The 15,512-nt window shown below is 48.1% G+C and overlaps 1 protein-coding gene across 4 annotated transcripts in view; it reads left to right on the top strand.

Moving 5' to 3' along the window:
• The window catches only part of PRKAG2 (protein kinase AMP-activated non-catalytic subunit gamma 2), a 254,073-nt gene that overhangs the window by 212,348 nt on the left and 26,213 nt on the right, over positions 1-15,512 (top strand). For 2 of the 4 annotated variants that reach the window (XM_088018514.1, XM_028089209.2), the window contains exon 6: positions 2,694-2,797. In XM_088018514.1, coding sequence (XP_087874640.1) covers positions 2,694-2,797 — 104 coding nt within the window. Of the gene's footprint in view, positions 1-2,690; positions 2,798-15,512 lie in introns of all 4 variants that reach the window. The other 2 variants (XM_088018513.1, XM_028089208.2) reach the window with 1 other exon arrangement.

Below are 15,512 nucleotides of genomic sequence, written 5' to 3'. Positions count from 1 at the left end.
CAGTGCAGAAACCTGACTGAGACTACCTGAGCCAGGCGATCTGGGTGGTGAGTCATGTTGACACCGGTGCCATTGCTATGGTGGGTTGAGATGGCATTTGACCTTTTGGTCTCCCTCCCAAAACACATCACCCCAAGACAGATCATGAGAGAAGGATCATACAAATCCAACTGACCAGCTTTCGGAGAACCACACAGAGATCATAGGCAATAAGTAGTTATTAAATTAACTAAATTCATTAATGTAGTAGACGAGCAAAGTCCTGGCCATTCAAAGGAGTGATCGGCCCAGAGGGAGAAGAGTTAGAGCTGCACAGATCACTACGAATGAGATGTGAAGTGACCGCTGATGAGAAGTATAGGCGGAGGTCCACACGTCTTCAGAGGAGGAGGTCGTTAAACTTCCTTGCCTTTCTGACCCAGGGTTGGTTGTCCGCCCAGGTGATCTCTCATGGTCCAGGGCTTCTCCTGCCACGTGGCATATATCCGGGTGCCATCGTTCTCCACCAGCGTGTGGGCTTGGAGGGCAGAGACTGCCTGTTGTGTTCACCTTCACGTCTCAACACCAGGGACCTTGCCTGATGGAGCGCAGCACTCCACAGGCCTTTGTCCGACGTGTGCGTGCATTGGCGAAGCTGCAGAGTTCTCTCGGGAAGTGTTGGGGTCCTGGACGTAGGTTTAAATCCTGCTTCAGTTTAAATCCTGACTTTAGGCCAGCTCCCCAGCTTCTCCTCATCTCAGTTTGCTCATCGTAAAGCAAAGAAGTTAAGGCATACCCCTCAACATTGTTACGTAAATTAGGTGAGGGATACGATACAGAAATGCTTGGCCTTTAGTGAACATTCTGTGGATAATACGGCATTTGAGGTTGGGTTGAAGTTGGACAAAGCGTAGAGAAGGATGTTTAAGTTAAAGCAGAATGAACAAATACAAGAAGGTGAAATTAAATACAGTCGGGAGCTTCTCAGGGAGCTGTTTGCCTGGACATGGGAACAGGAGGTGGAGGAATGAGAAGGTTCATGGGTGCTAGACCAGGATGGCCGACTGTTGCACAAGCAGGCAGGGAGATGCTTGAGAAGGAACTGGTCGAGAGGTCCGTGGAGCAGTAGGGTTATGCATTCTAGGACCTGGGAGAGCAGTCAGATTGGAAATAGGGATTTGGGAGCGTGTGCATAGTTTGTCATGAAGTTGGCAAACCAGGCAGCATATGCGGAGTGTTTACTGTAGGACAATAAGGGATAACGAGCCCCTTCCACGGTTGAGGAACTTGGTTAGTGTCACGCTGTTCAACACTTCCTTTGGTAATACTAAATAATTTTTTTCTTCCCAGATATTTCCCAGATACTCTCAGTCCTCCCAAAATGTACAGATCAGTGTGGGCTAAGTGAGGTTGTCGAAGAAGTCCCTTGGAAGTAGTATACTTTACCCTCAACCATGAAGACCGGTTAGGAGGTGGGCCGTTGCCGGCGGGGGCGGTGGGCGATCATCCCGGATAGGAACGCAGCTTTGGAATCGAGGCGTCCAGGTTTAAATTCTGGTTCCACAACTTCTCAGTCATGGCCTTGAGCACAGTCTGCGCAGGAGGGTTTAACGGGGCCAAGAAGAAATGGACAAAATGTTGAAGATGGAGGAGACAGTGGTTGAAGGCCCCGTGGAAGGAGAGAGTGTAGCGTTGAGGAGGGACGAAGAGAAGACATCGTAACTGGACACGCACTGGGGTGCGGGCCGTGACCTGCGAGGCTGGGGTGTCGGAGGGGCCACACCTTTCAGGCCGGGTCTCATAGGCTACACCAGGGATTCCGTCTTTTTCGAAAGCCATTGAAGTGTTCTCAGCAGCGGAGTGACGTGATCAAACGTGCATCTGGCATAACCCTTCTGGATGCAGTGTGGACAGCTATTGAAGAGAACAGGACTGAACGCAGAAAGACCAGTTAGGAAGTGAGGGCATTTATCAGACCCAGGCCAGGGGCCGTGGAGGTGGGGAGAAGTGGATGAATTACAGAGAGATTTGCCGCAAACTCTGCAGGGCCCCATGATAAACCGGGGAGGGTGGCAGAGGTCATGTGATGAGGAGGAAGCCCAGATTTCTGCGTCATCGGTTGGATGGTGGCACCACGCCGTTCGCTTATAAATATGCTGGAACCCCCACGAATCTTTGCCATCCTTTTGCCAGCTGTCACTAACATTTACAGAGATTTAAAGAATCTGTGTATCTGTCCACATAGTTATTCAGTGCCTTGTCTCCTTGGGTAGATCTGTATTTTCATTTAGCGTTTATTGTAAATTGTGTATTCATTTATTTGTAAATTAGGTGTTTCTTTGTTTTTAGTAATGCTGCATTCTGTGACCTTGCTCAACTCATTTCTTTTAGGTCTGGGAGCTGCTTTTGTCGATTTCTTTGGTATCTTCTTTGTAAAAAAAAATTATATGATCTGCCAGTAAAGACAGTTTTGCTTTCTCCTTTTCAATCTGTACGCCTGTTTCTCTCCTTGCCATACTGACCAGGCGGGGATCTCCAGGGCCGTGCTGGATAGGACCTGCACGCGTGAGCGCCCTTGCCTTCTCGCTCTTCTGGGAAAACCTGTCACAGTGTCCATAAGTCTTTCGGCCGCAGGTTTTCATACGTGCTCACCAGCTGATGAGCAAGTCCTTCATTGTTGCTGATATCTGCCTTTTTTCTTTCCTTTTTAGCAGAAGACTCAGAAAGTGGTGTTTACATGCGCTTCATGAGGTCACACAAGTGTTACGACATCGTTCCCACCAGTTCAAAGCTTGTGGTCTTTGATACTACATTACAAGTAAGTGTGCACAGTTTTCACGAACTGCTGTCATGCCGTCTGCGTGGCCCTTTCGTCGGGGAATTCACGTCCAGCGACACCGGCAGACATGTCGGGTGTCGCGCTGAGCTTTTGTCTGCATTCTCCGTCCCCGTGGCAGCCGTGCAAGGAACGTGCTGTTACCGTCCTCTTTCTCCAGATAAGGAAAATCATTCTAGGGTCAGGGAACTTAAATCACAAAGTTCAGTCCACAAATTCTAGAATTTAGTAACTTAGTCCACAGAGCTAGTGAGTGATGGGGTTTGCCCCGTATGTTAGAGCCTGAGCTATTGACCATTAACCTGTACCACCTCCCTCAGTATACCCTGGTCTTTTTTTCTCTTAGTTATTTAGTAGAATATGTAATAAATTAATTTTAAATAGCACTGTTTAAAAAGAAAAAAATTACTAAAATATTTGATCTCTTGAGAAAGAACTTTATTGATCTCTTTGAGCAGAAAAAATTGAACCTTATCATTTTGGTATTAAAATTGTGCTTATTGCAGCTCATTTTATACCCATATGATGTACAATCATATATGAAAAGTCCTAAATGATCCATTCACTGCAACGATCAGGTTCCATCCAACGTAATAAATATGCACACGTAGGGATCTAGTATCTGTGGTTGTACATAAATCTTTACAAAGGAGTGGCTTCACTTGTGCTTCCAGAAGCAGCCACTGAGCCAGGAATTCATGGGCAGTCGGTGCTTTATTAGGGTGTGCTCCCAGGAGACGCCCTGAAGGACTGGGGGAGAACCCGGAGAAGCAGGAGCCCTGCCAGGTTGGCCTCAGCTGGCCCCTCGGCAGGACGTGGCGGGGGAAGGTGCCCTTGTGAGCTCAGCCCCGCCTCTCCGTTCGTCCAGGGCTGTCCTGGGAGAGAGGTGCCCAGACTCGGCCAGCTCTGCCCTTCGCTCCGGGGCCTGTCCTCACCCCTCCCCCAGCCTGGGCTGCGGTCTCCCCAGCAGCTTGTCCCTGTGGCTCTGCAGAGGACACCTGGGCTCTCAGGGCCACTTTGCCTGCAATCGGTGCCAACTACACAGGACTCTCAGGAATTGTTCTTGTTTCATTTGCCAGCTGTTTTTTTGTCATCATACAGAAATACAACTGATTTTTGTAAATTGACCTTATATTCTGTGACTTAGGTAGATCCACTTCAGGCCAGGTAACCTTCATGGTTTCTCCTCAGCCCCTAAGATTCTCCGATTCTTTGACCCAATGAGGACAGGAAAGCATCCAGGACGCTACTGCATGGTGAACGTGACAGACAGCAACTTCGGGAAATCTGGTGTTTACAACTGTAACCATAGATTTCATAGTAAAATAGGTAGAAGTTCTCAATTCCCAAAGTAAAGAACTACTCGGTCAACCCCTCTCACCTTCGCTCCCATTCCCCGGAAGGCTCATCACTTTTTCAAGACCCGGGTCTCCTGACCCTCAGTTTCCCACCAACAGCCAAGTCAGTGATGGCTGGTAAGACCTGTGTCTGCTTTCACTCCTACTCAGCTTGTCCCTTGCCACGGAATTGACTTTCTTCCAAATTTAAAATTTAGCCAAAGTTGGGTGATACATGAAAAATGTGCTATGTTTGTGGATTGTCAGAGGTCCTTGATCCAGTAATGTCACTTCCTGAGTTAATATGAGCTGTGTGTGCATCATCCCCTGGCAGTCATGAATCCTGGGAGGCTCTTGGCTTTGAAGGAGCTAAACTTTGTTACCAGGGAGGTAGGGGGTTTGGGGGTTGTCGTGGGTGGAGCAAAGTTAAACCTGCATTTGAAAGGTATGAGTAGAGTATTTTCTAGACGCAGACTGCAGTAGTAGTCGTCGATACATCTCGAGAGCAAAGAAAGCACGTAGAGAACGCCGCACAGCGATGGCAGAGTACCAGAAACAACCCACATATCCTAAGAGATTGGTTCAATAAATCCTGGTGTAGGTATCTCATGGAATAATACCATGTCGCCATTAAGAAGAATGGAAGAAGTGTTTGTCAAGAATATGTTTCTGGGGCGCCTGGGAGGCTCAGTCGTTAAGCGTCTGCCTTCGGCTCAGGTCATGATCCCGGGGTCCTGGGATCGAGCCCCGCCTTGGGCTCCCTGCTCGGTGGGGAGTCTGCTTCTCCCTCTCCCACCCACTCCCCTGCTTGTGATTCCCTCTCTCGCTGTCTCTCTCCCTCTGTCAAATAAATAAATAAAATCTTTAAAAAAAAAAAAAAAGAATATGTTTTTAAGTAAAAAAGCAAGTTGCAGAAGAAAAGTATTATGACCACATTATTCTGAGGGTACAAGTATCAGAGTCCTAACTCCTAGATGCACCCAGACCTGGGAGACAAGCACAGACTCATGGAGAAGAGTGAATGAAAGGCTCCCCCAGACGAGGGGAAAGAACAGTCTCGGACAGTTTCAGCCTCCAGCTCTGCTCTGAGAGGCTGGCTCGACTCTCCATGGTTGGGTTTGGCAAAATTCCCATTTCATACCGAAATTCACTGAGGACCAGCGTCCATCTCTCCATCCCGACCGAGTGGAAAGCAAACGCGCAGCCTGCGGTCCTGCCCCCATGTGGTCCTGGGGCTGGCCTGCCACGAGAAGTGTCAGTAAAGCAAGCCAGTTTTCTCCTTGTCGGCAGCTGTTCGTGGGGAGCACCCCCAGACCATGGGCGCGGTAGGAACAAGGGGAGGCAGCCCCGTGCCTGACGCACTGTTGCCACTTGCTGACCACTGGCTGTGCTGCTCGACGGTCAGAGGACCCCCCCCCCCCCCCAGTTCATGGTGGGAGCTCAGGCCGCATGGCCGCTCGGCGTCTCATGGTTCGCTCTGTCTCTGCCAGGCCCAGTAGCAAGCCGGGAACTGTTTCTCGGAAGGACGGTAACTGCCTACAGGAGAAGGCGTGGGTTCTCGCTGCTGCTTTTCTCAGCCCCCGACGTGTGCCCTAGGAGTCTCCTGCTGGTGCTTCGTGGGGCTTCGTACGGGATCCCTCGTGTGGACGCTGCTGATGACGGGCCCGTGTGGACGAGGAGCCTGGACTTGCTTCCAAGCCTTCCCTTGCTCTGGTCACTCTGAAAACAGCTTTCATGGGTCACCCAGCGAATGCGTCAGGGTAGCCACTTGGTGCGTGTTGCTTCCAAAAGACCTCCCCCTCGATGTGTGGCTTGCAGGGTGTGTGCAGAGCAACAACCTGAATTTCCCTTGCAGGGGCTGTTGCTAATGCTCCCAGCCTCCCCTCACCCTGGAAACTCACCCTCTGACTTCCTTACGTCTCACGGAGGCATCATCTGGAGTATTGCTTCTTCTTGCCTGTCAGCTCCAGTCAGCACGGTACCCTCAGTGTCGTGGACCAGGGTGGCGTGCGGAAGGTCTAAAGGATGAGCGTCTCTGCAGACACTTGAAGGCAGAGAGCAGGAGGGCAGCACAGCCTCCAGGCACATGGTGAGGGGGTCCTGTGCCAGGTCCAAGCAGAGACTGCTTCTGGGGTTCCTTGAGAGATGCTGTGGAGAGAAAGTATGTGTCCGGGCAGTTGTGGCAGGTCCCCCAAGATGCCACATCGAGAACAGTCACCGCAGTTAGTCACCACGTGATCGAGTTGACAGTAATTCACGGCTGATCTAGAGATACAGTTAGTTACAGGCCAGACAGGAAAGGCCTGGAGCCAAGAGACAGCAGCTTCTTACGTGGCCCGGTGGAGAAGGAGGATGTGTCCCAGCCCTTCCAGAGAAGCCTGGTAGTTCAGAGAAAGATAGGAGTTAGTGCTTTCAGATTCTAAACAGTGATACCTCAGGAGTGATGAGAGGCTCAAAATTAAATAAAACTTCCCAAGATTGGGGGGGCGTGGGGAGCATCAAGAACTACACAGGCCTTCCCTCACAACGGCAGTATGACTATTTTTAATAGAATGTTTGTTCTAGAGTAGTTTTAGATTTATGGAAAAACTGGGAAGTGAGTCTGGACTTCCCAGGCACCCCATGCCCCGGTTCCTCCATTCCTGCCATCTGTCATCAGTGTGGAAAACACTTGTCACAATTCACGAACCAGTATTGATACAGGATTATCACCTAAAGCCCATAGTTCATTCAGATTTCCTGACTTTTTACCTAATGTCATTTTTCTGTCTGAGGATCCCACCTAGGCTGTCCTGTGACATTGGGTCACCACGTCTCCTGAGGCACCTCTTGGCTGTGGCAGTGTTTCAGACTTTCCTTGCTCCTGTGGCCTTAACGGTTTTAAGGGGCACTGAGCAGATCTTTTGGAGGAGACCCCGCTGTTGGGATTTACCTGATGTTTTTCTCACCATCAGATTGGGATTATGCGTTTTAGAAGGAAGACCGCAGAGAATAAGGTGTTATTTCATCCTCTCCTACCAAGGGTGCATACACTTAGTACCACTGTTGACCTTAACATGGGTCACCTGGCTGATGTGGTCTTCCTCAGGTTTCTCCACGTCCATGCTGTCCTCCTAGGAAGTTACTGGGCACAGCACACGCATGCAGCGCAGGGCTGCGCTCCACCCCCTGAGAGCACAGTAGCTATGTAAGTTAGTTGGAATGCCTCTGCAAGGGACATGGTCCTTTCTCTCCCATCATTTATGTCAGCATAGATTTGTGAACATATGTATCCTATTCAGTTATGATCCATCACTATTTTGTTGCTCAAACTATTTCAGTCAGTATAACTTTTAATAAGACCCGAGAGCAAATGAAGGGGGGAAACAGGCAAGCATCCAACTAAGTGACTGTGTGCTAAGCCCAAGTTCTTAGAACACGTAGAAAATAAAGAAGGAAGAGCATAGTATTAAAGCAAGCTCAGAGAGGGGCATGACAAGGAGGGGCCACCCAGGATGGTCTTAAGTGGGGACTCGAATTGAGGTCCACAAGTGGAGAGGGTGCAGGGCTTGCTTATTTTAAAAGTAAGAAGGAGGGGGCGCGCCTGGGCAGCTCAGTCGGTTAAGTGACCAACTCTTGATTTAGGTTTAGGTCATGGTCTCATGGTCGTGAGATCGAGCCCTGCAGCAGGCTCTGTGCTGCGTGTTTAGCCTAAGAGTCTCTCTCTCCTTCTCCCCGGACCCCTCCCCGCCACCCTCAAAAAAATCAAGAAGGAATGAGAGAGCCAGGCCTATTGCCTAGGATTTGTGCTGCAGGTGCCGATAAAGAGAAAGTAAAACTCTTCAGCTCTTTTGGTGCTTTTTCCTTATCAAGGAAAATGATCTTCAAAATGGAAAAAATGGAATAGATGGCGATTAGAGGAAACTGAAGCCTGAGTTGGGTGTAGAGATTATGGGAGGGTGCCTGTCTGCACTAAACCAGTTTGCTTTCTGACCCAGATGAATCACATTGTAGTGCAATAAAGGGACTTAGAAAGCAGATTGCCAAGCTTGGTGATATCGCAGGAACTGTGAAGAGTGTTCTGGACCCCAGGCTAGAGATGAAAGAAAAGAAAACAGCTTCAAAAAAAAAAACAAAAAAACCTGTGGGTGGGGAATGTGGTGCCAGTCCCAGGTAAGATGTGTGAATGAATTATTAGTAAAAGTCAAAGAAATAATCTCTAGAAACCTACCATGAATTGACAAACACAGGTCACAGAAGTCGAGCCCGATTTCTTTTTTGGGTAGTTCCATAGGTGAGGTAAAAGCAGGACAGGCATAGCTCAGTTTCAGCTAGACAGCTGACAGAGCTTGGCATGGCGCCCTGATGGATGAGACGTCAAAGTGCAGGCTGTCAGCTCAGTGAGTGAATCCGCGGCTCCGTGCGGACCTCCCAAGAAAATTGAGGGTTTCCGGTTACGTTGGATGCCTCTAGTGCGCCATTTTAAAATCCTCTTTCGTCACCTGTGACTCCAGCCACTCCTCGCCTCAGGTACCATGGGGTGGCACCTTAGCCCAGGCCCGCCAGCATACCTCCAGCCTCCTCAACCAGCAGAGGATAGAAGCCAGTGGAGAAACGCCCCCACCTTGCACCCTCGGAGTGGATCAGAAGATCCCAGTGGAACTGAGCCAGTCCGCCGTACTTGTGGCCATGTCAGCCACCCGTTGGCACGCTGGCTCACTTGCTGGCCGTCTCACTCCCATCCTCCACACCTGCTCCTCGGGTCACGTTCCCAGTGAAGGACGTGCAAGCCAGCCTCTGCTTTCTGGGGAACCCAAGCTAAGAAACAGGATTCTTTTACTCTCAGTTCATCAGCATTTGGGACAATGACTTCAGTACTGCCTTTGCTGATGGCATCATGTCCTTCACAGAGGACTTGAAAGCAGGGGGATAGCTAAGGATAACAGAAAGATTCCTCAACAAGCTAAATTATTCTCAGGACCAGTGAGTGAATAAGTAGACGGTACACAGAACGAGGGACATGATAGCATATCAGTGTTCCAGAAAAGAATAAAACCGGGGGCCAAGCACTGTGCTAAGAGTAGGGGGATGAAGACCCTGTGGCCCTGCCCACAGCAAGCCTGCACTAACTAGGGAGGACGCCTGCTAACCCCCACAGGCAGCACACTAGGGACCTGTGTATGGGTTTTCAAGGAAGGAGATAGGAGTAGCTCCAGGTGTCAAGTAGTATGAGAAGCTTACAATAAAACACAGCAACCTCTGTCCCCATTCCTCACGCCCTTGTCACGCTGCCCAGAAACAACCAGTTCAGCTGTGAAACCTAGACTGGACTGCCATGTTACCTCAGTTCACGGACTTTAGACGTGTTTTACTTCCGGGTCGAGCAGATGGGGGTTCCTGCTCCTCGTGTGGCCTTCCTGCCCCCCCGTAACCAGGTGTCAGGTGGCGGTGAATTCCTTCCTGGCTGTCCTTATTTTGACTGTGTCAGTTTTATTCACTGCTGAGCCCAGTGGAAACTAGTTATATTTACATTTCTTTCTTTGTACAATTCAGTACACCTTCTGACTTCTGTGGTCAGACCTGTCAGACACGTTTTCAGCTCCGTCTGGAGCCACTACTTCTGGATCCTTGGTCCTTGGTCTTCCTGCTCCGGCTGTCACTCCCCAACCTGCTCATGACTGTGTCCTGAGGCCGGGAATACCTCCTCCCTCTCCTCCATTGCAACACCCGTCTGTTGAACATGTGCTTTCTGCTTCTTTGATTTATTCCCTCTTTCGCAGGGGGAGCACATTTTTCCGTAGCTTCTGTCTTAGCCCACTTGGGCTACCGGGCTACCGGGCTACCGTAACACACCAGCACAGCCTGGGGGCTTACACAGCAGGGACTGACTTCTCACAGTTGTGGAGGCTGTAAGTCCAAGGTGGAGGTGGTAGTCAATTCAGTTCCCCGGGAGGGCTCCCTTCCTGGCTTGCAGATGGCTGCCTTCTCACTGTCCTCACAGGGCAGAGCTCGGCCACTAATTCCATCACAGGGCCCCACCTGAGTGACCTCATCTAAACTTAATCACCTCCAAAAGGCTTACCCCCAGATACCATCAATATTGGGAGTGAAGGCTCCCACGTATGAATGCTGGGGGACACATTCAACCCTAACTCTTCCCATGGACAGATGCACGGGAGGTCATTACGTGAAATTTTAAATATCTGTATCTACCCTACTCACTGTGTAGACTGCTGTGTATAGAATCCCATAATGAAAATAATTTTTATTTAGAAATTTGAAAGTATCATTCCACCGCTTCTGGATGCAAGTATTAAAGAGAAATCAGTTGTGACTTTTTAAAATTATGCTCCACCTTTACATGAATTTTCCCCTCTGAAACTTTTGGGATTTTCTCTTTATATCTGATACTCCAGAATTTCAGACTAACGGGCCTCAATTGTGGTCTTTGTATTCCTCGTGCCAGGCCCACGATGCGCCTTTGGAACCTGGCGTGCGCGTCTCTCGGGTTTGTGTTCCTTGTGTCGCATCTTCAGTAATTTTCTTCCTACCATTTTTTTTCTCTGGGACTTCAACTTGTCTTGGGCTCCCTGAAGTGATCCTTTAATATTTCTATCCTGCCTCTTTCTCTCTCTGCTTTTGGTTCTACCTCTGGGAAGTTTTGTTTCCGTGTCCCTCCGGGGAAGATGTGTCCGCAGCTGGAGTGTCTGCAGCTTCGGCACTCCAGGTCTTGTCAAGGGGCTGTGAGTCTGGGCTGCCTATTCGGAATGAAGGGTGTGCAGCAAGAATGTGCGTGGATGCACAAGTGGGCTTCTTGCCGGGCATTACTGATTGGTTTCATAGGAAGCCCCCGGTGTTCGTATCTATCTGTACATCGTCTTTGCAGAGCGGGTTCTCCAGAAAATGATCCTCGGGTGGTGGCAGGCGGCTGTGGCCATTCCCCAATCTGAACCAAGCTTCCTGTTTGTCTCTGGCCCCGTCCCCACCCCTGCCAGGGCTTCCAGTCTTGGGTCTTCCACACGCAAGGAGAGGTCAGTCTGCTTCTTTCCCCACCTTGCCCCTCCCCAGCAAGGCTCTGTCACTCATTAAACTCCCTCCATCTGCTTGCTGCCCTGCAGACCTCCTAGTTCGTCCCATTTCCAGCTTCTATTCCCTGTAGTTTGGGGGGGAACTTCAGCAGGAAAACGTGTCAGAAATGTGTTTACTTTGCCATTTTTAAGCCTAAGGAGACATGAGGGAAACTCCAGAAGTAACAGGAGCTGAATGAGGTACTGTGGGAGTAGAGAGAAGGGAGTGTCAACCTTGACTGGGGTGACGTGGGTAACTTCGGTTGTGGAGTTAGAAGTTAAAGGTCAACCGGGTTTCATAGGTAGAATGGTAATAGGTAAGTGCACTTGAAGTAGAAGGAACTTTGTGACATAGAAGTGCCAGAAAAAAAAGGGGCAAACCAGTTCACCACGTCAGCTGGGCTGGAGCGTGGAGACCTCACCTAAGAAGCCAGCCGCCTCCTCGTGCAGCAGAGAGCTATCAGAGACAGGGGAGATGCCTCAGGTAGTGTTAAATCCACCGGACAAGCTCTGATGTAAAAATTTAGTAAGAAACCAAATTAGGTAGTTTTCAAGAGCTTTAGCTGTTCATCAGCGTTAATTTTAAAAGCCCCACGATCAGCTTAATTACTGAAAATCAGGGTAAAACTGTATAGAGAACAGTGAAGCGCGTCAGAGGAACCAGATTCCCACTTTTTGGAACACAGATGTTCCACTTGGCATTTAGACTGCCAGAATCTCTTAGAGCTTACGGTTTTAAAAAAATCATTTCTATATTAAAATTTTATTTTCCATCTTTCCTTACCTAATTATCACATTTGGCTGTTTGAAAATCCTACTAAAAAGTACATTTTAAAACTGGTAACACTTTGAGCAAATTGCGTATCAGTTGAAACAAAGTTTTCAAAGGTACTCAAGAAGCCCCAAGAGTTTTTTCCTGCAGATTGGAACCGGATTGAGCCAGCCTTCTTTCTATCCTGTTCATTGGTTCATTGGTAACACCCTGTGCCTTCTGTCATTGTGAAGCATTTTCTAAGTATAGTTTGCAGTTGCTCTTCAACTCCAGGCACGTGGTGTGGAGAAAGCCAAGCTTCGGAGGCTCCGTCGTGGCCGGGGAGGCGTGGCCAGGCCCGGAAGCCCCAGGCCGGCTGCGGAGCGCGCGGCGTTGTGACGTCCCTTCCGGAGGCGTGGCCGTGTCAACGTGCCGGCGGGGGAAGTGGGAACGGCGAATCTCTGTCCGCTTCTGGCTGGGTCACTCTAGGGAGTGAAAGCGTTTACTGCCTTTGGCTCTTCGCGCTGACACCCCGCTGAATATCGTCACCTTCGAGCCCAGTTAGTCGCATCGTCACCTGCGAGGAGAACATTACCTGTTAGTCCCATGTCGTAACTCAGAGCACCGAGGCTCGGAGCGGGCCAAGGACCCGAGCCCACAGAAGTTTCTAGTGAGTCTGGCGATTCACCCATTGAAAAGAAGCGGGAGGTATTTTACTTCCAAGGATTCTCCTAGTGTTTGCGTGTTTTACCTTCCCTTGCAGCCCTGATGGCTCTTCTCACGTTAAATTCTTAGCATTCTCTTGGCCGTTGGACTGCTGCCTCATTGAGGGGGTTTCCTCACGCTCTACCCTGCCGCTGACCGGCTGCATCAGGATTCACGGACGCCGGCGCGCCGTGTCAGCGTCTGGCGTCCCTTCGTGGCCTGTGTGTCCCCCGGGGAGGACCTGCCACACTGGGAATCAGCGCTGTGCATCCTTCCGTTGGTGGCTTGTCTACACTGGCTGTTAGGCTCGAATACTCACTTCATAGCCGTTAGGGCTGTTTAAGAGCTTTTCGGGTGCAGATTAGTCAGGGAAATGATCCCAGAGAAGCAGCATATTTGTGTGTTTCTGAAGAACAGTCAGTGTATTTGAGAGTATGTACTGACGGACCCCTGCTGGGCTGTCCGTGGGACTGTTGCTTCTTTGAAAGTGTATTCGTGTCTTTTTTCTCTAGCCTGATTTTCTCCTGGCCTTTGATTCTTAGCATCTTGTCTGTGGTAAGTGCTGAGGTGTGGTTTTGTTTCTATTTAACCCACCTGGGGTGTATTTGATTCTTTTTGATAGATTCCAATTTTCTGTTGAGATTCACCTATTTGAAGATGATTTGGAAAATGCCCACAAAAAGTTCCAAAACGACTGTTGCATTCGAATCACGTGCTGCTCTGGGGAGTTGTAGCTTCTCGAATCTTGCTTGCGTGGTACACACTGGGCTCTCGAACAGTGTCTGTATGTTTTGTACAGCTTCTGTAGTTATGACTTCATCTTGGGCAGACTTGCAGCCTTCTGGGATGGGTTTTCAACAGCTGCGGTCACTTAGGGTGTCATGGATGATCTTGATAAATTATTTTAAATCTGTTTTTTGGGGGAAAACAATAAGTAATTTGTGGTTACAAGATACCCCCCACTCCCTTGCTACTCCAGCCAGTTTAGAAAAACAAGCTGAGTTCATATTTAATGTGTTTTAAAATCTGTTTCTCTGTGACTTCTCCCCCATATTCTTTTATAATATTTTCTGGGACCACAGTCAAGGGTTCCCAGAGCATCATCCAGGTAGAAATAGCAGACCTTACAAATTGGCCCACCATCCCTGGGTGCCATCTAGTTACATGAGCAGCATGAATGTTTTCGTGGTTCTTGATAGACGTTGTGGTTCAAAAAATATTTGACCAGTTTATGGATGCCACCGAGTTGCTGTTTCTCTATGCCTCTTCCCCGTCCTGTGCCATTCATTCAGCGGACAGGTGGAGTCCCCGATGATCTTGTACATCATCAGGACACAGTGCTGGAGCAGGCTGGGACAAGTGTAGAAAATAATTAACGAGATTTCCTCACCCACCCGTCGTCCCTGGACTCACTGTTGTCCCAGTTCACTCAGTGGGTGAACTGAGCACCTACATAACTCCTGCCAAACGAGGGCAAAATGTGTTGTGATAAAGGCATAAATAGGTGCTGAATGATTAATCCTAGTCTGATAGGAAGGTCTGGGTTCCTGTAATTCTCTCATTTCTTTTCATTATTAAGTGAGCAGGGGTCTGGAATACAGTGGGAGAGAGAACCTTCTTTCTTAGTTAAAAAGAAAATATCACGTTGAAATTTTTTCAAAGAAACACACTATCACTGTCCCAGCTCCTTAATATCATTTAATTTTTTGCTCACTTCTCTTTGACCTTTTTCATTTAAACATATATTTTATATAATTGTAATGTATAATTTTATAGCCTATGTTTTTCACTGCCATAAACCTTCTTTCTTTTACTTCAACATGGTCTTCCTAATTTTAGTATTTGATACTTTTTCCCATTGGTAATCCAGTACTTAATGCATTTTCTTTCATTGGGGGCAGATATTTTTCCAGTTTCAATATTAGAAATAATGCCACATTGAACATCTTTGATTCCTACTCCTAAAATTTAGGATGACTACATAATAATTCAACAGAGAAAAAGCTAGCGCACAAACAGTATGAATGCTTTCGTGATTCTTGACACACGCTGTGGCTCCAACATTTTTCTAATGATTTGCATTAGCTGCTGTAACCGAACAATATTGGCCTATTGAGCAGCTCTAAGTGATACTTTAGAATTGCTTTAATCTTCTATTTCTTCAGTTCTTAATAAAGGGGAACCATTTTCCCTGTGTTTATTTGTTCTGGGCATTTAGAGGGTCATCTTCAGCACTGAGCTTTTGGCGTTTCACACACCACCCCCTCCGGTGCCTCCTGTACCCGGTGCGGTGCCCCAGATGGGCTGTGTCGCTGGGGCTCACAGAGACGCCATATGTGAGTGCACCCTGAACAGGCTCCGGCACACACTGAACATTTGTCTCTAGACGATATCAAAGTGCAAGGATATTATATCTCTCATACCTCTTCTCAGCCTCCAGGAAGTGAGAAAGGATGCTGGTTTGTTTTGTTACTGAACATATGAGAAACAGATTTTCATTTCAGGTCATTTGATATAACTTCAGTGTTTTGAAATGAACTAATAACCACATACAGGAGAAATTAAACTGAAGTTTAATTCTTTTATACAGTTTTAACTGTATAAAGTCTCTGTGTACAAAGTCTTTAGATACAATGAAAAATTTTTTGAAGTGAATTGCATTGTTTCAGCTTCAAAAAATCTCCAGTCTTTAAATATAATACAAAAGTATTTTTGCCAATGTTAATAAATTCAGCTCTTTTTAGGCTCTCAAACTTATAAAACTTAACATTGAAAATAACTGGTAAGATCTGGTTGGATATTTTGATTGAAGGTCTTTTTCCCCCTGATGTATGGACTTTAAAGTATGTTTTTGTTTC

This window comes from Eumetopias jubatus, unplaced genomic scaffold, assembly GCF_037043125.1.
Source record: "Eumetopias jubatus isolate StellerSeaLion01/CBP00866 unplaced genomic scaffold, mEumJub1_p1.0 scaffold_14, whole genome shotgun sequence".
Taxonomy (NCBI): domain Eukaryota; kingdom Metazoa; phylum Chordata; class Mammalia; order Carnivora; family Otariidae; genus Eumetopias; species Eumetopias jubatus.
Note: the sequence above shows the minus strand (reverse complement) of the source record. Positions and strands in the feature narration are given on the sequence as shown.